The 23569-nt window shown below is 39.5% G+C and overlaps 1 protein-coding gene across 31 annotated transcripts in view; it reads right to left on the reverse strand.

Moving 5' to 3' along the window:
* Window positions 1-23569, reverse strand: part of EPB41L2 (erythrocyte membrane protein band 4.1 like 2) — a 271017-nt gene that overhangs the window by 124749 nt on the left and 122699 nt on the right. For all 31 annotated transcript variants that reach the window (XM_033867725.2, XM_033867723.2, XM_019951909.3 and 28 more), the window contains one exon: window positions 10438-10542. In XM_033867725.2, coding sequence (XP_033723616.1) covers window positions 10438-10542 — 105 coding nt within the window. The remainder of the gene's footprint in view (window positions 1-10437; window positions 10543-23569) is intronic.

The following is a 23569-nucleotide window of genomic DNA, read 5'->3' on the forward strand; positions in this document are numbered from 1 at the left end:
AAAAAAAAAAAAAAAATTTGAACTACTAGGTTCAAACCCTCTAAGGACATTAAATATTTGTTTTTTAAAGCTACAGGCAAAAGATGTATCCAATAAAAAAAATTTGCATATGTGTGTGTGTTTTATGTATATGCTATATATATGTTTTTTTTTATACTTCTACCTTATCCTCAAGTCATTATTAAAGTTCACTTTATCTTCACCAATAGAACAATTACATTTTTGAGATATATTAAACTGACTCAAACAACTGGCTTCAGAATAAGTTTCACTCATTCTAAAAGCATCCCAAATCATGTATTATAACATCTGTGTTTAAACAGAACTTTATTCAGATACATAAAGCAAACAATTAAAATGTTTACTGCTACATAGAAAATTATAACCTACTATCTTAACAATATGTTGAATGGGTACAACAGAACATTAACTTACACACTATTAAGAAACAGTAACAACAGGATGCTTTGAAAGCAAAGCTGCACAGACCCCCACGGGTCTTACTATACCATTCAGGGCTTATACTGAGGGCAGCAAGGATCCAAGGTGTGCATGGCTCTGTTCTAACACTGGTTATATTCAACCCTCTCAACAAAGAGTTACCAGAGCTTGGTCTAAGTTTCATAGCACTGGTGGCCCAGCTGCATGGCCCACTGATGTGAAGGGCCAATGGGACCCTCTCACGGTACCTCCAGTGCTGTGTCAAGGAGCAGCTCTAATTCTCCCCCGAGAAGAGAGCCTGGCATTCAGCTTCCCGGCCCTGCAGCAGCTGTCCATGCAACAGCTGGCTCCCAAATGGCGGGCTATCATGAGGCACAAGAATGAGAAAAACACATCATTCAGCCTCTGGCCCAGACAGGGGAGTGGCTGGGGGAGAGGGACGGAGAGTCAAAAGTGTTTTGGTATTTCGTCCAAGGATGTAACAACCACAGTAAGAAAAACTGAATCAGACACAACTCATGCCAAACTGAAAAGGAAAAATATCCCTCAGAACATAAGCACAGAAGAAAGAAGAGAGGGGAGGAGAAACTACTGGTCTTATTAAAGGCCTAGACACACCCCTTCCAAATCCCCAGTTTCACTGTGTGACAATTGGTATAGAGGTCTCTCACAGAACAGCAAAAAAAAAAAAAAAAAAAAAAAAAAAGACCTCTCTGTTCTCCGAGTAAGAGGGTGGAAGCAGCAGCATCTTCTGTAACCCCAAGAAGTAACCCTGTGTCCCAGCCACCCGGCACTGTCCATTCTCACATGAAGCACCAAAGCCTCATACAAGTCACCTGACAGTTTCTGCACAGCATGCAGAGAGTCAATCTGGCTCTGCAGACCCAGGAGTATGAGTAATAAGTTTCTGTGCACCAGCCAACCACATTCAGACTCGCTGTCATTCTCGGGCCACTTTCCACGACATTGCCAGGCACAATATCAAGACCAAAGCGGCTTATTCTCTTTTTGGATGGAGCCCATCCAAAAACTGAGCGGGCAGAGTTTACCTGATATGATCAAACAGCGGCAGCAGAGAGGATTTGTTGCATCCACTGACCTGGTTTGCCCTTTGGTACCCATCTGCTAACCACACCCACTTCCACACTGTGAACTCCATTCCCACCCAGGAGTAAGGAGGTCTTTGCAAGGCCAGGATAGACCATTATTCCCTGCGTCCTTCACAGGACTTGGCAGTTCTAGGCAACCAGTGTAAGTACTAAATTAATACCTGTTGGCTGGTGGCCCACTGCTTGTCTCCTCCCTTCCCATGCTATGATCAATTTAAAAGACCCCAGGTTATAGTATTTGTCTTAGGTTTATTTTTATTTGAATAATTAGCTCCAATGAGCACTCAGATCATGAGTGGGATACAATTTTATTGCCTAGGGTCATAAATTCCTAAGTAAAAAAACCAAAAATGCCTTAACATGACTTTTAAAAGAAATATCAGTCTATTATCCGCATTATCAATTATAAGTAAATAGTAGACATAAAACTTTTTAACAGATAAATAATAAAAATGAATTTCTTGGTTCTGACACTTGAGGAGTGCTGGGTGGATCAAGCAGACACAAAAAGATGGAAAAAGCCATCAGAGAATGACGTAAGTGCACACACTCACACACACCATGATAGCTTAGAGCGCACCATTCCCATTTTTTAAAGATTTGGCTGCCACATACATAGACTTTGGAATCAGAACTACATGGAGTCAAATTCTGGCTTTCCACCGACTCTGTGACCTTGGGCTCATTCCTTGTCTTCTTTAAGCCTCGGTTTCCTCACCCTCAAGATGAAGATCATATCATCTACCCCATGGGGTTGTTCTCTTCAAACATTCATTCAAACGCTTCCTGAGGAGTAAGTACACATGCAATGGACTTTATCTAGTGCCTTTAATAGTAGATGTTTTTTGGTAATGATAAAATTAAATTGTTCTATCACCTTTCAGTATATATCCCTTCTTCACATAATTTTTTATTTCCAAAGGAGATACATTATATATATTAAGGAAGTTACTATTTATGTGACTACTTCTACCCACAAAAAGTTAATAAATCAGACTCTGGATTCAAAAACTACGCTCACGGTAGTCATGGGCCAGATGAGATTAAAAATCAGACCCCTTCTCCTTAAAGAATCCTATCACAGGCTTCCAACAAAAGTAAATTAAAATTAAAATGTGGTCCTAGAATGTCAGTGTTATTAAATCACCTTAGAACATGAAATCAAGAGTCTGTGAATCAGTTGGGGGGAAAAATGTCACCTCTTTATCTTCATTAACCTTTAGCTGAAATTTAGCATTACTATTAATTATGAATGTAGGGGGAAAAACAAAAAAAACCTGGCTAGTATCAGCAGTGCCTTTAGCTTTGTCACTCACAGGAATCAAAACTATTTCCACAGCACATTAGAGTAGCTGCAGATCTAATATATCATTTATACTAATCGATATTTTTGAAATCACAGTAGGGATTAGCTATTGATGATGAATTTATCCCAATTTTTTAAATTAATATGTTGAGAATGTTATTTATTGGCTTCCTTTATAGGCCTGTTTTTTTATAATCATACATTTCAAACACTGTTCTGAGAAGCAGCCCACAGAACTCACTAGACTGTCAAAGGAATCTAGGCACAAAGAAAAAGTTAAAACCAAAAACCTGCCTTGGCAGGTTAGAGAAAAAATTTTTAACTAAGCAGCAAATAGCTATACACATTTTTTTTTTTTCACACTTAAGCCTTTCTGTCAGTTAATTAGAGAAGCTCCTTAATTCTGCTCTCTTACCCACTGAAAACCTGAGAGCGGAACAGTCCTGGTTAACACCAAGTCTTCTGGCATTTCCCTATGATATTTTCAATACTGGTTCTCAGAAAGTGTTAAATAAAGGTGATTCTCAATTATCTTCCAACAACAGAAACGTCTAGAAAAATATAAAAGTTTGATTATGAATCACTGTATTTATATTCATAGGATGTTGGTGTTAGAAAAAACCTCAGAGACTATGGTCCCAATGTCCAGGCTGACTGCAAAGAGCCTCACTCCCACGTAAGAGGCTATGAGTACCAGAACACTCCTGCCACCCGTGAGGACCTGGAACTCCTCACTGCTAACAAGCTTCTGAGTGGTGACAACGCTGCTGGGCCCGGCACCACCATTTGAGTAGTAGAACCAGAGATTTTTTGTGTGTGCAGAAACTCCTGTCTTTAATGGAAGTCAAATGTAGAGAGACGTTTTTCAAGTCCTTCAACTGGCTTGTCAGGAAGACCTCCAGTCTTCACTGGTTAAATATTCTAATTGTTGACGGCCTCCTGCAGAAAGCCCGAGCAGGTGACTGCTTCCTCCCCATCACACTGAACAGCTGTATCAAATAATGTCAGGACCCACAGTCTTTACTCCACAGAAGTGCTAACCACTTTCACCTGGCAGACATGAGCGCTCAGGCTCATCCACAAGCAGCATCTCATCAGCAGTCTGAACATGCAGCCAGCTGCCTGTCTTGGGCCACTGACCACACTGGATTTAGAAAACAACTCAAGATACAGTCACAAAATCTATCTTTTAATTCCCTCCCTCCCCAAGATATCTATCTCACCTAATTCTCCTTCAGGGTAGATGCTAAGACCCCAGAGTCAGAAGTTTTTAAAATTCCTAGCCCTGCCTTCAAAATTGGTGCTTGTCAATTTTGCCAGGTGAGAGAAATCAAACTTAATCCAACACACACCCTATTACCAAATGTTAAAAGTAAAGAATAATTTTGTCTAAAATCTGCATTTTCCTTTAAGAATTTATAGCACTGGGGCTTCCCTTGTGGCGCAGTGGTTGAGAGTCCGCCTGCCGATGCAGGGGACGTGGGTTTGTGCCCCGGTCCGGGAGGATCCCACGTGCCGCGAGCGGCTGGGCCTGTGAGCCATGGCCGCTGAGCCTGCGCTTCCGGAGCCTGTGCTCCACAACGGGAGAGGCCACAACAGTGAGAGGCCAGTGTACCGCAAAAAAAAGAAAAAAGAATTTATAGCACTGAAGCAGATCCCCTTTATTATACCTCTGTCTAAATTAAGTCTAAGAACACTGCCATCACGTTGGTGTTAGCAGAAACCTTACAGGCCCTCTGTTACATTGAAACATTCACTATGCATCTGGGAGAACATGATTCCAACACCTGTCTGCGGTATTATAAGGTGTAACTGGATTGGATATAGAATTTTATTAAAGAATAGTTTATATGTGACAAACAGTTTAATACGAGAGTTTTTAATTCTAGTTTCTGGGGGAGGAAATGGTCAGAGAAATGCGTTAACCAATTTTCATAAAGTTAGCTGTGGATATCAACTACACTTCAAACAAGCTCCCCTTTCAATATGACTTGAAGCAAAATGACATTAAAATCCCTGGGCCAGATGCCAAACTCTGTTAACATCAAAAATTCAAGACAATATTTTCCCTTTAAAGATAGTCCAAAATCCTTAATGATGGTTCCATTTAGACATGAATACAAGAACTACATGGACTGGGAATTCTGTGTATAAAAGAAAAACAGGTTGCTTGATGTCACATATTTCTAACAAAATTTTCCATAGTAAAGTTTACATGAGTTCTCTACAGACATTAAAAAGTTCTAACACTAATAATGATAGATGTTCATACTCAAGAGTAAAGTGGAAGGCTTCCAACCATGAGAGACACACAGCACTACACTAAAATAAGATGAGATATTCCTTTCCATGGAAAATTTTCATACAAATAACCATGGCTTTACATTATAATATCTTGAAATGATCAGTGACTGAAAACATCCATAAATACAGATAATATTCAGCATTTTAAAAAGCAGTTTAAATTCCTATTTCCTATAGTATCCTATTGTTGAAATTGCATGAGCTGAGTTGGTGCAATAGTAATAATTTTCTATGGAAAAAAAGGACACGATACAAATCTATATTTGAAAAATAAGAGTTCTTTAGCCCAGACATCTTGAGGACTGGATTTTGTCTACATAAGCAAGAAGGAATAAAACAAAATATATACAACACAAAAGTTACAAAGGCAAATCAGATTATATATGAATGATTAAATATATTGCCAATCACATGTGAGCACTGATTTCCTGAAAAGTGAGTATTTCAGAAAGGACACCCTGCTGTTTATTCTCCCACTGTTCTATAGTTAAAGCCTAGATAACAAAGTGTGTGCCTAATTTTCTGAGCATTTTCATCTCGAATTTTGTAAGAGAAACTACAGAGTAAAATAAGGAATTATGAGTTCCCTGTTTAGTATTAGCTTTTTTGTCAATGAGAACCTTATGGAGAACCCCTCCAAACTTAACCTTATCTTAATAGTCTCTGCCCTAATGACCTTAGCCTCTCCTTGACCTCAGCCATCCCTTTTCATAGCTGAACACTCAGTCATGTCACCACACAGAGTTCTCCACCTCATTAGATGTCCCTGTTCCATTCTCAGATGCAATCATTTCCTCTTTTAAGTCTTCTAGCCAGTTATTCTCACTGTACCTGCCTGTCGACTTCTTTGGACTTTCATCCCTTGGTCCCAGCCATTTTCACCCAGCCTATCAGCCCATTTCAGCTTCAGTTATGTTCCTGTGATCCTATGAATAATCAGCTTGACAACCTGTGCATCAGGATCTCCAGTTTTCTCAGTCTTTTGCCCTCTTAACCATAACCACCGTGAACATAACCAACTCCCCTTTAATACCCCACTTCTCCACTGTTATACCCAGGGTGCAGAGAGCAATTAGAGAAGCACACAACAATGTATTCTGCTGCCATCACAGTTCTATGATCTCCAGTCTCAGCCGGACGGTCAACAGCAATCCACATCTCTCCTAAATCATTGGCTCGTCTACGTTCACTACCACAACCTCAACTGAGGCTACTTTTGTGCTTTGGGTGAGCAGACCTGCTCATATTCCCTCTCTCAGACCTTTTTAAAGGCAAGACTGGTTGTCTTACATCACTGTGTCAGCCTATCAGTGACTAATCATTTTCCTTAGGATAAAGGAGATCTCCCAAGCCTTGAAATACAGACATATAGCCTAGATAGCCCTGCATAATCTGACCCCTTATCAACACCCAGTCTCCCCCCATTAACCACAACAGATATCTTTCCATTTAGCAAGCAGTCAGCTATTCCTGCCCAGGGCCCTGTGTGTGTGCTTCCCATGTCCCTTCGCCCAAAGCCCACTCACGCTTCAGATCTCTCTTTAAGCATCATTTCTCTCCTAAAAAGTCTTCCCCGTTAATAACCTGAATCTTTCCTGTAGAACAGTAATCAAAGTTTAGTAACTGTGTAATTCAGGTTTTTTTAACTCCGTCTTCTCAACTAGGACTAAGTGGGGACATCCATGAAGGCAGGGTCTGTGTCTTAATTATTTACTGCTAGAGTTGCAGAAGTACACTGGTTTGCACACAGGTAGTATTTTTTTAATTGTGGTAAAAAACACGTAACATAAAAATTTACCCTCTTAACCAATTGTTTGTGTACAGTTCAGTAGCGCTAACTATATCACATTGTTATGCAACAGATTCTAGAACTTCTTCATCTTGCAAAACAAACTATACCTATTGAACAACAACTTCCCATTTTCTCCTCCCCCCACTCCCAGGCAACCACAATTTTACTTTGTTTCCATGGGTTTGACTAAGGATACCTCAGATAAGGGACTCATACAGTACTTGTCTCTTTGTGACTAACTTCACTCAATATAATATCCTCTAGGTTCATCCATGTTATAGGATGAACAAGATTTCCTTCTTTTGCGGGCCTCTCACTGTTGTGGCCTCTCTCGTTGCGGAGCACAGGCTCCGGACGCACAGGCTCAGCGGCCATGGCTCACGGGCCCAGCTGCTCCGTGGCATGTGGGATCTTCCCGGACCGGGGCACGAACCCGTGTCCCCTGAATCAGCAGGCAGACTCTCAACCACTGCGCCACCAGGGAAGCCCAAGATTCCCTTCTTTAAGGCTCAATAACATTCCATTCACCACACCTTGTATATGCCACATTTCGTTTATCCAATTCATCCATCAAGAAACATTTGGGTTGCTTCTATCTCTTGGCTATTGTAATACTGCAATGAACACAGGTGTGCAAATGTCTCTTCAAGATCCTGCTTTCAATTCTTTTGGATATATACCCAGAAGATTGCTAGATCACTTGGTAATTCTACTTATAATTTTTTGAGTAACCTCTTTACTGTTTTCCTAATAGCTGCACCATACTACCTTCCCATCACCAGCGCATAGGGATTCCAATTTTTTCACATCCTCGGCAACACTTGTTATTTTCTGGGGTTTTTGTTTTGTTCTTTTATAGTGACCATCTTAATGGGTGTGAGATGGCACACAGGTGGTATTTTAAAAATATTTGATAATGTCTAGATATACAGATGTTACACAGATAAAAGGTAAGGCCTCTACCCTTAAGAAGTTCCTAGAGCAATGGGGAGAAAGACTGATAAACAAATAAGGTTTGTGCTAAATGTCTACATGACTGAACTGTCAACTCAATCCTTGAGTTGGGGGCAGGAGGGATGGTGATGGAAAACAGTCAAGGAAAATCTCACAGAGTAGGATACCTAAGTTGGATCTTAAGGAAGAGTGGACATTCAGATACCAAAAAAATGAGAAGGATATTCCAATTGTAAGGGATAGTATGTTCAAGCAGGTATAGTACGGACTGGCAAAGCTCCCCTTAGGAGAGAAATTTGGAGTGTGTTCAATACGGACTGTATGTGAGAGGTTACTGAGAAATGGAGGTAAAGAAGTGGACACAAGTCACATGACCAGGACTGTAATTCACACTAAGAGGGTTAGACTGTATCCATTAAATGGTTTGAAGCCAATGAGTGCCAAGATGGGATATGCCTTCTCGAGAGTTCAATCTAGCAGCAAGGTGAAGAATGATCACAGAGGCCTGAGACTGGACAGTTAGACCAGTTAGGAGGCTAATAAAATAGTCAAAGCAAGAGATGACAGGAGCCTAAACCAAAGCAAGAACCGTGCACAAAGAGAACCAGAAGAGGGATGTTAGCAGGTAGAAAAGACAGAACTTGTATAAAAAGTAGAAGGAACCACTCCTCACTCTTCAGGGAACTTCTTAAATGAAGTTTAAGAGGAAGATGAGGCGTTTGCTTTAAGACAACTGAGTGTAGTGTCCAGTAGGCAGTAAAGTATATGAGTCTGAGATTCAGGTGAAAGACACGTATTAGACATATAAGAGTCAGCAAAATAAAAAATAGTGAATCCTTCTACCTAAGCACCGCTCTTTCTCACGCAAATCTACTGTTCCAGAAATACCGTATGTCTTAATATAGCATATCCTATTTCTACTAACAGAACATGTTATTCTACATATTCTACAACATATTAGATGGTCTTCCTTTTTTAAAAAGATTAAAGGCTCCTGTGAATGTACCAAAATGTAATCGCAGAAAAAGTGGGTAATGACAGCCAAGTTTCCATCACTTTCTCTTTTGCAGCTCTGAGGGCCAACAGAGGGCACATGGCTGCAAACATTGTCAAGACTACCTTGTAATTTAAAGTCTAAAAAGAGCACCCAGTTTATTTAGTCGAACGTCTACTATGTTATTACTTCTAAGAAAAGTGCTCTAAACAGAGCTCTGATGAGAACGCTCACACACTATTCAGCAGGCCCGCATGCAATTTAATGGTCTTTAGTTTAACTGTAGAATTAAACCACCAATTAGGTATCAAAGGTTTCAAACCAAGTAAGTTGAGAAAATTTAATTTATATATAATTATCACTCTTAGTACCCTACATTTCATTACCAGGATGTATAAATACAAATAATGATGGCATGCGGGCAAATAAAATTTACAGCCTATATCCATCTACCAACTGACTGTGATGTGAATGTTAGGCGCTGGGAAGTGCACTGTGACCAAGTGCCCTATGCATCCTCAGACAGAACGATCACAGTGCGTCTGCCCACAGCCACCATCTAACAGACTTAAAAGGGCTTCACTTTAGGGTGCAACCCTCCTTCCACCATGTGAGGACACCATGGGAAGGCCCTGTCCACGAGCCGGGAAGGGGGCCCTCACCAGACACTGAATTGGCTGGCACCTTGATTCTGACCGTCCGAGGCTCCCCAGCTATGAGAAACACATGTGTGCTGTTTATAAGCCACTCAGTCTACGGTACTTTATTACAAAAGCCCAAACTGACTAAGACACAAGGCTAGAGGTTAAAGTCTGGTTAATTGCCAGAACTGGTAAATATTTCTCTCTTTAATATGTTTATGAAACGGAGAAGCCCTGAAGGTCCCTGGAATTAGCATCAAGCATTAGAGCACTCTGATGATCCTGCTTAGTAGTAGCTTGGGAAATTCCTGGAGCAGAAACAATCTCAACACACTCCCGGTGCCAGGCAGATCTCCACAGGGTCCTGGCTGGTCAACTCTACCACCTGAGTCAGGCGGGGCCCTGCCTTTCTTTTGGCCCCCAGTAACCCACACCACAGGGCAAGGAACACCTTCACCCCACACAACCACTAATCTGTTCAGCAAGGCAAACACTCTCTCCAGACAAGTACAAATGGGTTTCCCTTGACATTTCTTCCAATATGCCTCCTTCCCTGCTTTTCAGACAAGCTTAATTCCTAGCATACAGGGGAATTCAAGAGCTAAAAATTCAACATAAAAATTTTAAAACAGGTTCTTTCAGTTTCTAACAATTAACGTAGTATAAGATATTCCATTCTGTCTGCTTACGATATAAGTAGAAAAGCATACAAACACACAACAGCAAAAAGTTATACATGAAAACACAAGTTTTCAATCTTTCCAAATTTCTCCCATGAACATAAAATATGTCATAGTAAAAACATAAAATAAGTTATTTGAAAGCTAAATCTTACACAGGTTACCCACAGTATTTTTCTAAGATGATATAAACAAACTTGAAATAACTCCACTTACTTTCTGCTCAGGGTTCTCCTGAAACACAAGTCCAAAGTAGTCCTTCTCCAAGAGATTGAGATGTTCACACACTCTGTCAAATAACACTTGTCCCTTAGCACGTTTCTGAGGAAAAAGAACAATATCTTTACTTTTCAAGCACTAATGAGTCTGTGAGTACTGTAAACCAAGGGCATCATATCAGATAACATTATTTAGCATAAATTAATATGAAATATTTATATTCCAATCCTCTTTTATAACAATACCGAAAAGTGATTCATAACTTTTTCACTTTAGACTCCCCCAACACACACATAAAGCATAAATTCTAAAACGGAAGCACGATCAGCCTCTATGCTTTACTGTTACTCCATGTCAATATTTCAAAAACTAAAAAAAGTAAAATGCTAAGAGTTCACTTATTCGTTTTCAAATAGTTCAAATATATGTCCAAGCTGCCTCCCTCAGTTCCTCAAGATGGCTCATGTCACGTCTACAAGGTATACTCTCCCCAGGAAAATCATTTAGCTCCATTCCTCAATGTATCCTAACACGATTCATCCCATCAGCACTTAGGTTTGATTTTTTTTTTTTTTTGCGGTACGCGGGCCTCTCACTGTTGTGGCCTCTCCTGTTGAGGAGCACAGGCTCCGGACACACAGGCTCAGCGGCCATGGCTCACGGGCCCAGCCGCTCCACGGCATGTGGGATCTTCCTGGACCGGGGCACGAACCCGTGTCCCCTGCATCGGCAGGCAGACTCTCAACCACTGCGCCACCAGGGAAGCCCCTGGGTTTCATTTTTGTTCCAAGATATTTGTAGAGTAGAAATTATGTTTTTCAATACAAGCTACACTCTTTCTCAAGAATGATTCACTCTTTAGAACAAATCTTAAAAATATAAGGGAAAGGGACTGAGACAATAAATCAGCTGTCTCTAAGGATTTAACCTATTTTTGCCTTGCTTTGTTGTGTTTTATTTTTTTTTAATTGAAGAAGCTGCTATCAACAGAGATACAAAAGCCTGTGACAGCCATAGAAGAAACGCTCATTATTTAATCAATGGCAAAACATAAAGTGGTGACTCCAACTAAGATGCATGGCCCTGGGAACCCCCAACTGCAACGTCAGGTTAGACACACGCCTCCCTGCCCTGCGTGGATATAAGCAACCCATGGACTGAGAGTGAGAAAGGAACAAGCCAGCAGACTTGTTCATCTTCAAGATGAATGCCCTCACACTATCAAAATGTCTACTAGTTAGTTCATCCAGTGTGTGAAAATGAATGTTTCCCACACAAACATCTTTAAAAATGGAACAAGATATAAAAGACATTTCATTTTCAAATCAGGACAACTCTGATAAGGGGTTTCAAAAGATAAAGTCTTCACAGAAACTCAGTTCAAGAGTGTGTTTCTCTCCTCTAATCTTTTCTTCCTCCTCTTGTTAAACCACAGGTAAGAAATCCATGCCTGAAGGACCTGTGAGGGAGAATCTGCAACTTTTATTATCAAACATTTTATATAGTAACTTTTTTTTATTAAAAGGTGGAATTACATTAAATAGCAGAGGGAAAAGGGAGAATGCCACACAGATTACATTATTTCAACATTTCAAGAAACGTGCTATCCACACCACTACAGATTCATGACTCAGTACATGTAAAACAGATATGTGTTTATGTGTCCACATATTTAAGTACATGCAAATAATACTGTAGTAAATAAGAGTACTGGGCTCCGGATTCCAAATACCAATGTTTTAAATACCTTTCCATTATTTATAATCTATGTGACCAGGGGCAAGACACTTAACTTCTATTTGCCTTAATTTGTACATCTGTGAAATGGGGATAACAGAATATACCACACAGGATGTGGTAAGTACTCAATGAGTTATAATACATAATGAGAGCTTAGAACAGTGTGTGGCACACAGTAAGGGTTTAACCAATATTGGCTCTTATTATTATAAGCTGGAGAGCTTTATAACGTGAAAAATGACTAACTTCACTTACCTGAAATTTTGTGTTGAACTTTTAAAATGAAAGGTTCTGAATTTCACTATCTGGTCTGCATGCGATGATTAATCTAAATAATTAAGAATGAGTTTGGAGGTATTTTAAATTAACTTTATGAGGAGAAGGTGACTCATATCATGGTTGTTACTTTCTTAAATGTGCAGTAAAATCCATTATCTCTTCTTCATAAGAGCCTGGAGTAGATGTGAGGAGATTTGGTTGCAAACAACAGCAAAGAATATTTCAAAGGTAATCAATAATCTACGATAGACTTCACTTTCTCTGACATTAATTTCAACAACATTGTTCACGCCTCAATCTCCAGTGAGTAGAATACCCAGCATAATAGGTGCTTGTTGAATCTACTAAAAATACAATATTACAGTGTACTCTGTGTGACATACTTATTTCAAATGACGTGACATTTACCTACTCAGCCTCATAGTGACTGACCACAGTTATAATTTCAGTGCCTACTTTGTAATTAGGAAGTGTCCTTATCTAAGACAACAAAGGGAGAAAACTATTACAGCTCTTGCCGCATCTATTTGTTCATCACACACTATGCATTTATAATGAGGTAGAAATGAGTCACAGAAGATATTCTATCTACTATAAAGCAGAGATTATCTTCTTATTTAGAAAGACACTAAGAACTCGATGGACGCTTATATAAGAAGTTGGCCTTTAATCAGATATAGTTTCCAAACAAACTTATTACTTCTAGGAAACCTCTGACTAAACGACAACTACTTTCAAATAAGCTAACTACTGAAATTGATTCGCCGTAGAAATCATGGAGAAACATGACAGCGTCGAAGGAGATTCATGCTATTTTGTTTGGTTGTAATGCTATTTGAAATTAGGGTAAAAAGGAGAGTCAAAACAACTTATGTCTATACATACATACCTCAGTTCAAAGAGAAAAACACATTCTGACATTGGCTTACAGTCGATTTTTATTAATAAATCATACTTCCTCACTGGTTTCCATTTCAAAAATAGAAACATGCTCTCATGGACAGCATTCCCCTAAAAGATGAAAACATCCGCAAAGCTCACCATCGCAATCTGGTGCTGGTACCGCTAGGCAGCAGAGGGAGGACGCGTCCGCATGGGGCTGCAGTCAGACTCAGTCCCTCCCTCATTCGACGTTGTGTAAGCTGTTTACTATTACTGGACGAGTGTGACCATGGGCGAACCACTTAGTCTCGTTAACTGTAAGATAAGATTGCAGCTCTCTCACAGCTCACTGTGAGGGTCAAATTAACTCAGTAAGAGAGTGTATGTCAAAGTGCCACACCAAGGGCTTCCCTGGTGGCGCAGTGGTTGAGAGTCCGCCTGCCGATGCAGGGGACACGCGTTCGTGCCCCGGTCCGGGAAGATCCCACATGCCGTGGAGCAGCTGGACCCGTAAGCCATGGCCACTGAGCCTGCGCATCCGGAGCCTGTGCTCCGCAATGGGAGAGGCCACAACAGTGAGAGGCCCTTGTACCGCAAAAAAAAAAAAAAAAAAGAAAAAAAAGTGCCACACCAAGTGCCTCACTCAATCACAGCTGAATTCTCTTCCCAACTGACTTTCATTAGCCCACATCTAACAAACACCAAAGTATCTTCTAGATGCTCAGACTGCCCCTCTATGATTCTCTCCTTCCCTTCTCCAGGAAATAGATATTTTAAATGCTTGATAAGATCTTAACTACACACACGTATTACTTAAGCTTCCATTCAGCATCTCCACCCTCAATGAACTCAGAGACTGGCTGGGAAGACAAAAAAGCAACAATACTATGAGCCATGAGGCGTGTACTGAAAGATGCACGTACAAAGTGCATGGAGGAACACCAAGCATGGAATAGTAACAGCATCTGAGAAATAGCATAGCTTTGGGTGTACGCAACTTTTCTATAAGCCTAAATTTATTTTTAAATAAAAAGTTATCCAAAAAAAAAAAAAAAAAAGAAATATCATAGCTTCACCAAGACTGTGGCATCTGAAATGAATCTTAAACAAGGAAATGATCTTTTAAGATAAAGTAATAGCATATTCAAAAGAACTTACTTTTCACTTTGGATGTTTATAAAGTCTGACAGAACCAGTTTCTATTCAAAAGATACTGAAGGTTACAGAACGATGAACTCTCAGATGACCACAAGGGCTTGCCAGGCTAAAAAGCTCCACATATACTAATTCTGTATCTAATATATATCAGTTCCTATGTTAAGACATGAGGAAAGAACCATAAATAAGACACATATGGTCTCAGGAAGTTTACATTAGAATGGTAGACACAGAAAATAAAAAGGAAACCTACCCCCCCCCCCCCAAAAAAAGTCCTATGAATCTACCCCTCTAGACTGAACTAGGTACCTGGCCAACTTGTCCAAACAACACTGACCAGTGGCCTATGAGATATAAGAGCTCTACCGAACGACAATGTCTTACTCTGGGGATAAAGATTACCAGATACAACCTCATCTTCCTTCAGGGTGTTTAAATACAAGATAGATACACACACACACAGAGCCACAGAGTGTGTAAACACAGAGGCAGAGCCCGTGAGAAGGCAGTATGCAGAAGCCAAGGGTATCAGGGGGCAGACTTATATTTGCCAAAGTATGCTCTATTGTTCCCATTGGTCCCGTGAGATGCTTCACATATATACCCAAATCCCCCAAAAAGGGAACAGAGTGGGACAAGGAAAATTCTGCCTAATGTACACATCTACTGAGCATCAAAACTCCTATTTGCATATAAGATACCCCGAGAAGCTCTATGGTGGAAAAAAAACAACAACTTGTTTATCATCATTCAACCTGATGTTTACCAAAATTATTTGGCTAAATAAACTACTATCTTTCTTTAATACAACACTTATTAACTTATTCCACAGCAGAATTACTGATCTACAGACACTACCTCAAGAAACGAGAGAGAGAAAAATTACCATGACATGGCCCTCAAGCAGATTTGGAGACTACTGTTAATAACATTATCTTTTTTATTCCAAAATGACACAAGAGAGAATTCAGTTTAAACTGGTCTAGGATTGGAGTACCCAAATGTCTGGCTAAAGCAAATGATTCCCATAGATAAAAATCTCAACAAGTATAATCAAAAAAAATCAAAAACACATAAGAAAACCAGTTACTATTATTGAACATTAGACACGATTATCAGAATCAGATATTCAGAGACTGTAGACAATGGAATTATCAACTACAGAACACAAAATTAGTATGTCTTTATATGCTGAAAGAAATAAATGAATATTTTAAAATATCAAGGAAAAAGCAACTATCTAAAAGCAGATTCTGAAAAGAACCAATTAGAACATCTGGAAATAAAGCTATACTAATTAAATTATAATCCAAATGGACAGGGCTTGATACAGTTAAAGAGAAAACTGGTGAACTGGTAGATCTGAAAAAGTTATCCAGAATACAGCACAGACAAACACTATGAAAGAAATTCACAGACATGTAAGATAGAAGAAGGGGTCCATATATACCTCCCCAGAATTCTACATGAAGACAACAGAATAAGGGAGAGGCAATGTTAAAAGAGTAATGGCTGATAAATGCTAAAAGTCTCAAATTAAGAAAACCCAATGGATTTCTAGCCAGATAAAATAAAACCCATTAACCTACAATCACTTTACTCCATTAACTATTTACACACATTAACATTCAAAAGATTTTGGCATGCATTATTTTAAAATAATAGACATTATAAAGCCATCAAGACAAGAAGGAAAGAAACATGAGATAGGGAATAACAAGGAGTAGAGAAAGAAAATTGTAACAGAAAACCCAGAGAAGTTATTTTTTAAAAACCTAAAACTGATCTGCCTTGTAAGCTAATTCAGAAAGGCAAACAAAATAGTACATTTCTCCTTATCTCATAAAGAAAACACATCAGGGCTTCCCTGGTGGCGCAGTGGTTGAGAGTCCGCCTGCCGATGCAGGGGACACGGGTTCGTGCCCCGGTCCGGGAAGATCCCACATGCCGCGGAGCGGCTGGGCCCGTGAGCCATGGCCACTGAGCCTGCGCGTCTGGAGCCTGTGCTCCGCAACGGGAGAGGCCACAACAGTGAGAGGCCCTTGTACCGCAAAAAAAAAAAAAAAAAAAAAAAAAAAAAATCAAATACTCAGGAGGCATATTAAATGATATACATTAAATGGACCAAGTTATTACATTTTATAAGTATTAATCTGTAATCAAACTTGCCTGAGTGTGCTCTGACAGCAATAAGACCCAGTGGCTCACAACTTTTCTGCCTTCATGCTGTTCACAACTCACTCCATAAATAAAAATTCTCATCATTTGGGAAAGAGGAACCAAGACACAAATCATAATGCAAGTACATAAAAATATGAGTGTGTTGCTCGGGGCGGGGGGGGCGGGCAGCGGTAATCCCCCCTGGTGGCAGTGGTTAGGACTCCACGCTTCCACTGCAGGGGGTATGAACTAAGATCCCACATGCTGTGCAGTGTGGCAAAAAAAAAATGTGTCGGGGCATGCATGTGAAATTGTTCCTTCTCCTCTCCCAGATTCTGGTATGTACCACCTTTCACGAGAATCTTCAAGTCTCAACAGTTTCCTAGAAAGGTACCACAGCAGAATGGTAGTAACATAGATTTGAACGCCAGCCCCACCTCTTAACAGCTCTGTAACCTCAGGCAAGTTACTTAACTTCATTTTGTCTCTGTTTCCTCTCTTTAAAATAAAAATATTCACCTTACGATGATGATCAGAGAATTACATGAAGTATATTTAAAGTACTTTAAAATGTCTGGCACATTACATGAATGCACTAAAAGGCAGCTGAAAGCACAGGACCTTTCTGAGCTGTTCTAAAATAATAATTGATTTTAAATATCATTATAAAGAGCTTTCACAGTTATTTCATCCAATCTCATTTCACAATAAGAAAACTGAGGTTAGAGAGAGCTTAACTGCTCTAACTTTTCAGTCTCATTCCCTGAATTTCTCTTAAAGCAGGCATCCCCAACTCCGGGCCACACAGCAGGAGGTAAGCAGCAGGCAAGGGAGCAAAGCTTCATCTGCCGCTCCCCATTTCATGCATTGCCACCTGAACCAGCCGCACCCCCATCCCCGACCCTGTTTGTGGAAAAACTGTCTTCCACAAAACTGAGCCCTGCTGCCAAACAGGTTGTGGACCACTGTTTCGAAGAACTGAATTCTTATCTGCAATATACATAAACATTAGTACCCTACATTTCTATCCAAGAAGGCAATTTTCTCCTATTATCATTGCTTTGATTTTTTATAAACAGCTTGAATTCTAATGCATGGAAGGACTACAAACACACATTTGTCAACCAAGCAGAACACACAGATATTTTGCTTTACAATGTGCACCTAAGATACCAGTACATGTAGCTAGTTCATTAGTTGTCATAGCTGCCTGTCCCAGACAAAAAGGTCTACTAACTCGCCAAGGTATACTCTAAATTTCTTTCCTACCTTTATTTCCAACTGTTGAAACCTGACGTCTAGACAAATCTCCAAATTCTCCTTCTCTGTGAAGCCTATTCCAAGCTCCCAATATTCACCTTTCTCCTTCAGGCACTTTATTTCACATCTATGCTGCTTAGTCTTAAATCCTACTCCCTTTTTTTTTTTAACCTCTTAATTGGAAGTATAATTGTTTTATAATGGTGTGTTAGTTTCTGCTGTATAACAAAGTCAATCAGCTATACATATATATATATATCCCCATATCTCCTCCCTCTTGCGTCTCCCTCCCACCCTCCCTATCCCACCCCTCTAGGTGGACACAAAGCACGGAACTGATCTCCCTGTGCTATGTGGCTGCTTCCCACTAGTTACCTATTTTACATTTGGTAGTGTATATACGTCCATGCCACTCTCTCACTTCATCCCAGCTTACCTTTCGCCCTCCCCATATCCTCATGTCCATTCTCTACGTCTGTGTCTTTATTCCTGTCCTGCCCCTAGGTACTTCAGAACCATTCTTTTTTTAGATTGCATATATATGTGTTAGCATACGGGACTTGTATTGCTCTTTCTGATCGACTTCACTCTGTATGACAGTCTCTAGGTCCATCCACCTCACTACAAATAACTCAATTTCATTTCTTTTTTATGGCCGAGTAATATACGATTGTATGGATGTGCCACATCTTCCTTATCCATTCATCTGTCAATGGACACCTAGGTTACTTCCATGTCCTGGCTATTGTAAACAGAGCTGCAATGAACATTGTGGTACATGACTCTTTTTGAATTATGGTTTTCTCTCTGCTGGGTCGTATGGTAGTTCTATTTTTAGTTTTTTAAGGAACCTCCATACTGTTCTCCATAGTGGCTGTATCAATTTATATTCCCACCAACAGTGCAAGAGGGTTCCCTTTTCTCCACACACTCCCCAGCATTTATTGTTTGTAGATTTTTAAATGATGACCATTCTGACAGGTGTGAGGAGATAGCTCATTGTAGTTTTGATTTGCATTTCTTTCATGATTAGTGATGTTGAGCATCCTTTCATGTGTTTGTTGGAAATCTGTATATCTTCTATGGAGAAATGTCTGTTTAGGTCTTCTTCCCGTTTTTGGATTGGGTTGTTTTTTTTGATACTGAGCTGCATGAGCTGCTTGTAAATTTTGGAGATAAATCCTTTATCAGTTGCTTCGTCTGCAAATATTTTCTCCCATTCTGAGGGTTTTCTTTTCATCTTGTTTATGGTTTCCTTTGCTGTGCAAAAGCTTTTTAGTTTTATTAGGTCCCATTTGTTTATTTTTGTTTTTATTTCCATTTCTCTAGGAGGTGGGTCAAAAAAGGATCTTGCTGTGATTTATGTCATAGAGTGTTCTGCCTATATTTTCCTCGAAGAGTTTGGTAGTGTCTGGCCTTACATTTAGGTCTCTAATCCATTTTGAGTTCATTTTTGTGTATGGTGTTAGGGAGTGTTCTAATTTTATTCTTTTACATGTAGCTCTCCAGTTTTCCCAGCACCACTTATTGAAGAGGCTGTCTTTTCTCCATTGTATATTCTTGCCTCCTTTACCAAAAATCAGGTGACCATATGTGCGTCGGTTTATCTCTGGGCTTTCTATCCTGTTCCATTGATCTATCTTTCTGTTTTTGTGCCAGTACCATACTGTCTTGATTACTGCAGCTTTGTAGTGTAGTCGGAAGTCTGGGAGCCTGATTCCTCCAGCTCCGTTTTTCTTTCTCAAGATTGCTTTGGCTATTTGGGGTCTTTGTGTTTCCATACAAATTGTGAAAATTTTTGTTCTAGTTCTGTGAAAAATGCCATTGGTAGTTTGATAGGGATTGCATTGAATCTGTAGATTGCTTTGGGTAGTGTAGTCATTTTCACAATGTGGATTCTTCCAATCCAAGAACATGGTATATCTCTCCATCTGTTTCTATCATCTTTAATTTCTTTCATGAGTGTCTTATAGTTTTCTGCATACAGGTCTTTTGTCTCCTTAGGTAGGTTTATTCCTAGGTATTTTATTCTTTTGGTTGCAATGGTAAATGGGAGTGTTTCCTTAATTTCTCTTTCAGAGTTTTCACCATAAGGAATACAAGAGATTTCCGTGCATTAATTTTGTATCCTGCTACTTTACCAAATTCATTGCTTAGCTCTAGTAGTTTTCTGGTAACATATTTAGGATTCTCTATGTATATAGTATCATGTCACCTGCAAAGTGACAGCTGTACTTCTTCTTTTCCAATTTGGATTCCTTTTATTTCTTTTCAGTCTCTGATTGCTGTGGCTAGAACTTCCAAAACTATGTTGAATAACAGTTGTGAGAGTGGGCAAACTTGTCTTGTTCCTGATCTTAGTGGAAAGAGTTTCAGTTTTTCATCATTGACAGCGATGTTGGCTGTGGGTTTGTCACATATGGCCGTTATTATGCTAACGTAATTTCCCTCTATGCATACCTTCTGGAGGGTTTTTATCATAAACGGGTGTTGACTTGTGTCGAAAGCTTTTCCTGCATCTATTGAGATGGATGATCATATGGTTTTTCTCCTTCAATCTGTTAATATGGTTTATCATATTGATTGATTTGCATATATTGAAGAATCCTTGAATTCCTGGGATAAACCCCACTTGATCATGGTGTATAATCCTTTTAATGGGCTGTTGGATTCTGTTTGCTAGTATTTTGTTGAGGATTTTCGCATCTATGTTCATCAGTGATACTGGCCAATAGTTTTCTTTTTTTGTGACATCTTTGGTTTTGGTACCAGGGTAATGGTGGCCTTGTAGAATGAGTTTGGGAGTGTTCCTCCCTCTACTATATTTTGGAAGAGTTTGAGAAGGATATGTGTTAGCTCTTCTGTAAATGTTTCACAGAATTCACCTGTGAAGCCATCTGGTCCTGAGCTTTTGTTTGTTGGAAGATTTCTTTATTTTTTTAAAATTTATTTTTGGCTGCATTCGGTCTTTGTTGCTGTGTGCGGCCTTTCTCTAGTTGCAGTGAGTGGGGGCTACTCTTCATTGCGGTGCGTGGGCTTCTCATTTCAGTGGTTTCCCTTGTTGCAGAGCACGGGCTCTAGGCCTGCGGGCTTCAGTACTTGTGGCATGTGAGCTCAGTAGCTGTGGCTCGCAGGCTCTAGAGCGCAGGCTCAGTAGTTGTGGCACGTGGGCTTCACTGCTCCACGTCATGTGAGATCATCCTGGACCAGGGCTCGAACCCATGTCCCCTGCATTAGCAGCTGGATTCTTAATCACTGCACCACCAGGTAAGCCCTGTTGCAAGATTTTTAATCACAGTTTCAATTTCAGTGCTTGTGACTGGTCTGTTTATATTTTCTATTTCTCCCTGGTTCAGTCTCAGAAGGTTGTGCTTTTCTAAGAACTTCTCCACTTCTTCCAGGTTCTCCATTTTATTGGCATAGAGTTGCTTGTAGTAATCTCTCATGATCCTTTGTATTTCTTCAGTGTCAGTGGTTACTTCTCCTTTTTTATTTCTAATTCTGTTGATTTGAGTCTTCTCCCTTTTTTCTTGATGAGTCTGACTAATGGTTTATCAATTTTGTTTATCTTCTCAAAGAACCAGCTTTTAGTTTTACTGATCTTTGCTACTGTTTCCTTCATTTCTGTCACATTTATTTCTGATCTGATCTTTATGATTTCTTCCCTTCTGCTAACTTTTGGGGTTTTTTATTCTTCTTTCTCTAATTGCTTTAGGTGTAAGGTTAGGTTGTTTATTTGAGATTTGTTTTCTTTCGTGAAGCAGGATTGTATTGCTATAAGCTTCCCTCTTAGAATGGCTTTTGCTGCATCCTATAGGGTTTGGGTCGTCATGTTTTCACTGTCATTTGTTTCTAGGTATTTTTTGATTTCCTCTTTGATTTCTTCAGTGATCTCTTGGTTATTAAGTAGTATATTGCTTAGCCTCCATGTGTTTGTATTTCTTCCAGATTTTTTCCTGTAATTGATATCTAGTCTCATAGCATTGTGGTCAAAAAAGACACTTGATACGATTTCAATTGCCTTAAATTTACTAAGGCTTGATATGTAACCCAAGATATGATCTATCCTGGAGAATGCTGCATGAGCACTCAAACGTGTATTCTGTTGTTTTGGGATGGAATGTCCTATAAATATCAATTAAATTCATCTTGTCTAATGTGCCTTTTAAAGCTTGGGTTTCCTTATTTATTTTCATTTTGGATGATCTGTCCACTGGTGAAAGTGTGGTGTTGAGGTCCCCTAGTGTTGCTGTGTTACTGCTGATTTCCCCTTTTATGGCTGTTAGCATTTGCCTTAAGTATTGAGGTGCTCCTATGTTAGGTGCATAAATATTTACAATTGTTACATCTTCTTCTTGGATTGATCCCTTGATCATTATGTAGTGTCCTTCTTTGTCTCTTGTCCTTGTCTCTTAAAGTCTATTTTGTCTGATAGGATAACTGCTACTCCAGCTTTCTTTTGATTTCCATTTGCATGGAAAATCTTTTTCCATCCCCTCACTTTCAGTCTATATGTGTCCCTAGGTCTGAAGTGGGTCTCTTGTAGACAGCATATATACGGGTCTTGTTTTTGTATCCATTCATCCAGTCTATGTCTTTTGGTTGGAGCATTTAATCCATTTACATTTAAGGTAATTATCGATATGTATGTTCCTATTACCATTTTCTTAATCCTTTTGTAGGTCTTTTCCTTCTGTTGTATTTCCTGTCTAGAGAAGTTCCTTTAGCATTTGTTGTAAAGCTGGTTTGGTGGTGCTGAAGTCTCTTGGCTTTTGCTTGTCTGTAAAGGTTTTAATTTCTCTGTCAAATGTGAATGAGATCCTTGCTGGGTAGAGTAATCTTGGTTGTAGGCTTTTCCCTTTCATCACTTTAAATATGTCCTGCCACTCCCTTCTGGCTTGCAGAGTTTCTGCTGAAAGATCAGCTGTTAACCTTATGAGGATTCCCTTGTATGTTATTTGTTGCTTTTCCTTTTCTGTTTTTAATATTTTTTCTTTGTATTTTACAATTTTTGATAGTTTAATACGTGTCTCGGTGTGTTTCTCCTTGGACTTATCCTGTATGGGACTCTCTGCGCTTCCTGGACTTGACTACTTCTTTTCCCATGTTAGGGAAGTTTCAATGATAATCTCTTCAAATATTTTCTCAGACCTTTTCTTTTTCTCTTATTCTGGGACCCTTATAATTCGAATGTTGCTGCATTTAATTTTGTCCCAGACGTCTCTGAGACTGTCCTCAATTCTCTTCATTGTTTTTTCATTTTTCTCCTCTGTGGTAGTTATTTCCACTATTGTATCTTCCAGGTCAGTTATCCATTCTTTGCCTCAGTTATTCTGCCACTGTTTCCTTCTAGAGAATTTTTAATTTCAGTTACTGTGTCGTTCATCATTGTTTCTTTGCTCTTTAGTTCTTCTAGGTCCTTGTGAAACGTTTCTTGTATTTTCTCCACTCTATTTCCAAGATTTGGGATCATCTTTACTATCATTACTCTGAATTCTTTTTCAGGTAGACTGCCTATTTCCTCTTCATTTGTTTGGTCTGGTGGGTTTTTACCTTGCTCCCTCATCTGCTGCGTATTTCTCTATCTTCTCATTTTGTTTAACTTACTGTGTTTGGGGTCTCCTATTCACAGGCTGCAGGTTCGTAGTTC

Source organism: Tursiops truncatus, chromosome 12 (assembly GCF_011762595.2).
Source record: "Tursiops truncatus isolate mTurTru1 chromosome 12, mTurTru1.mat.Y, whole genome shotgun sequence".
NCBI lineage: Eukaryota > Metazoa > Chordata > Mammalia > Artiodactyla > Delphinidae > Tursiops > Tursiops truncatus.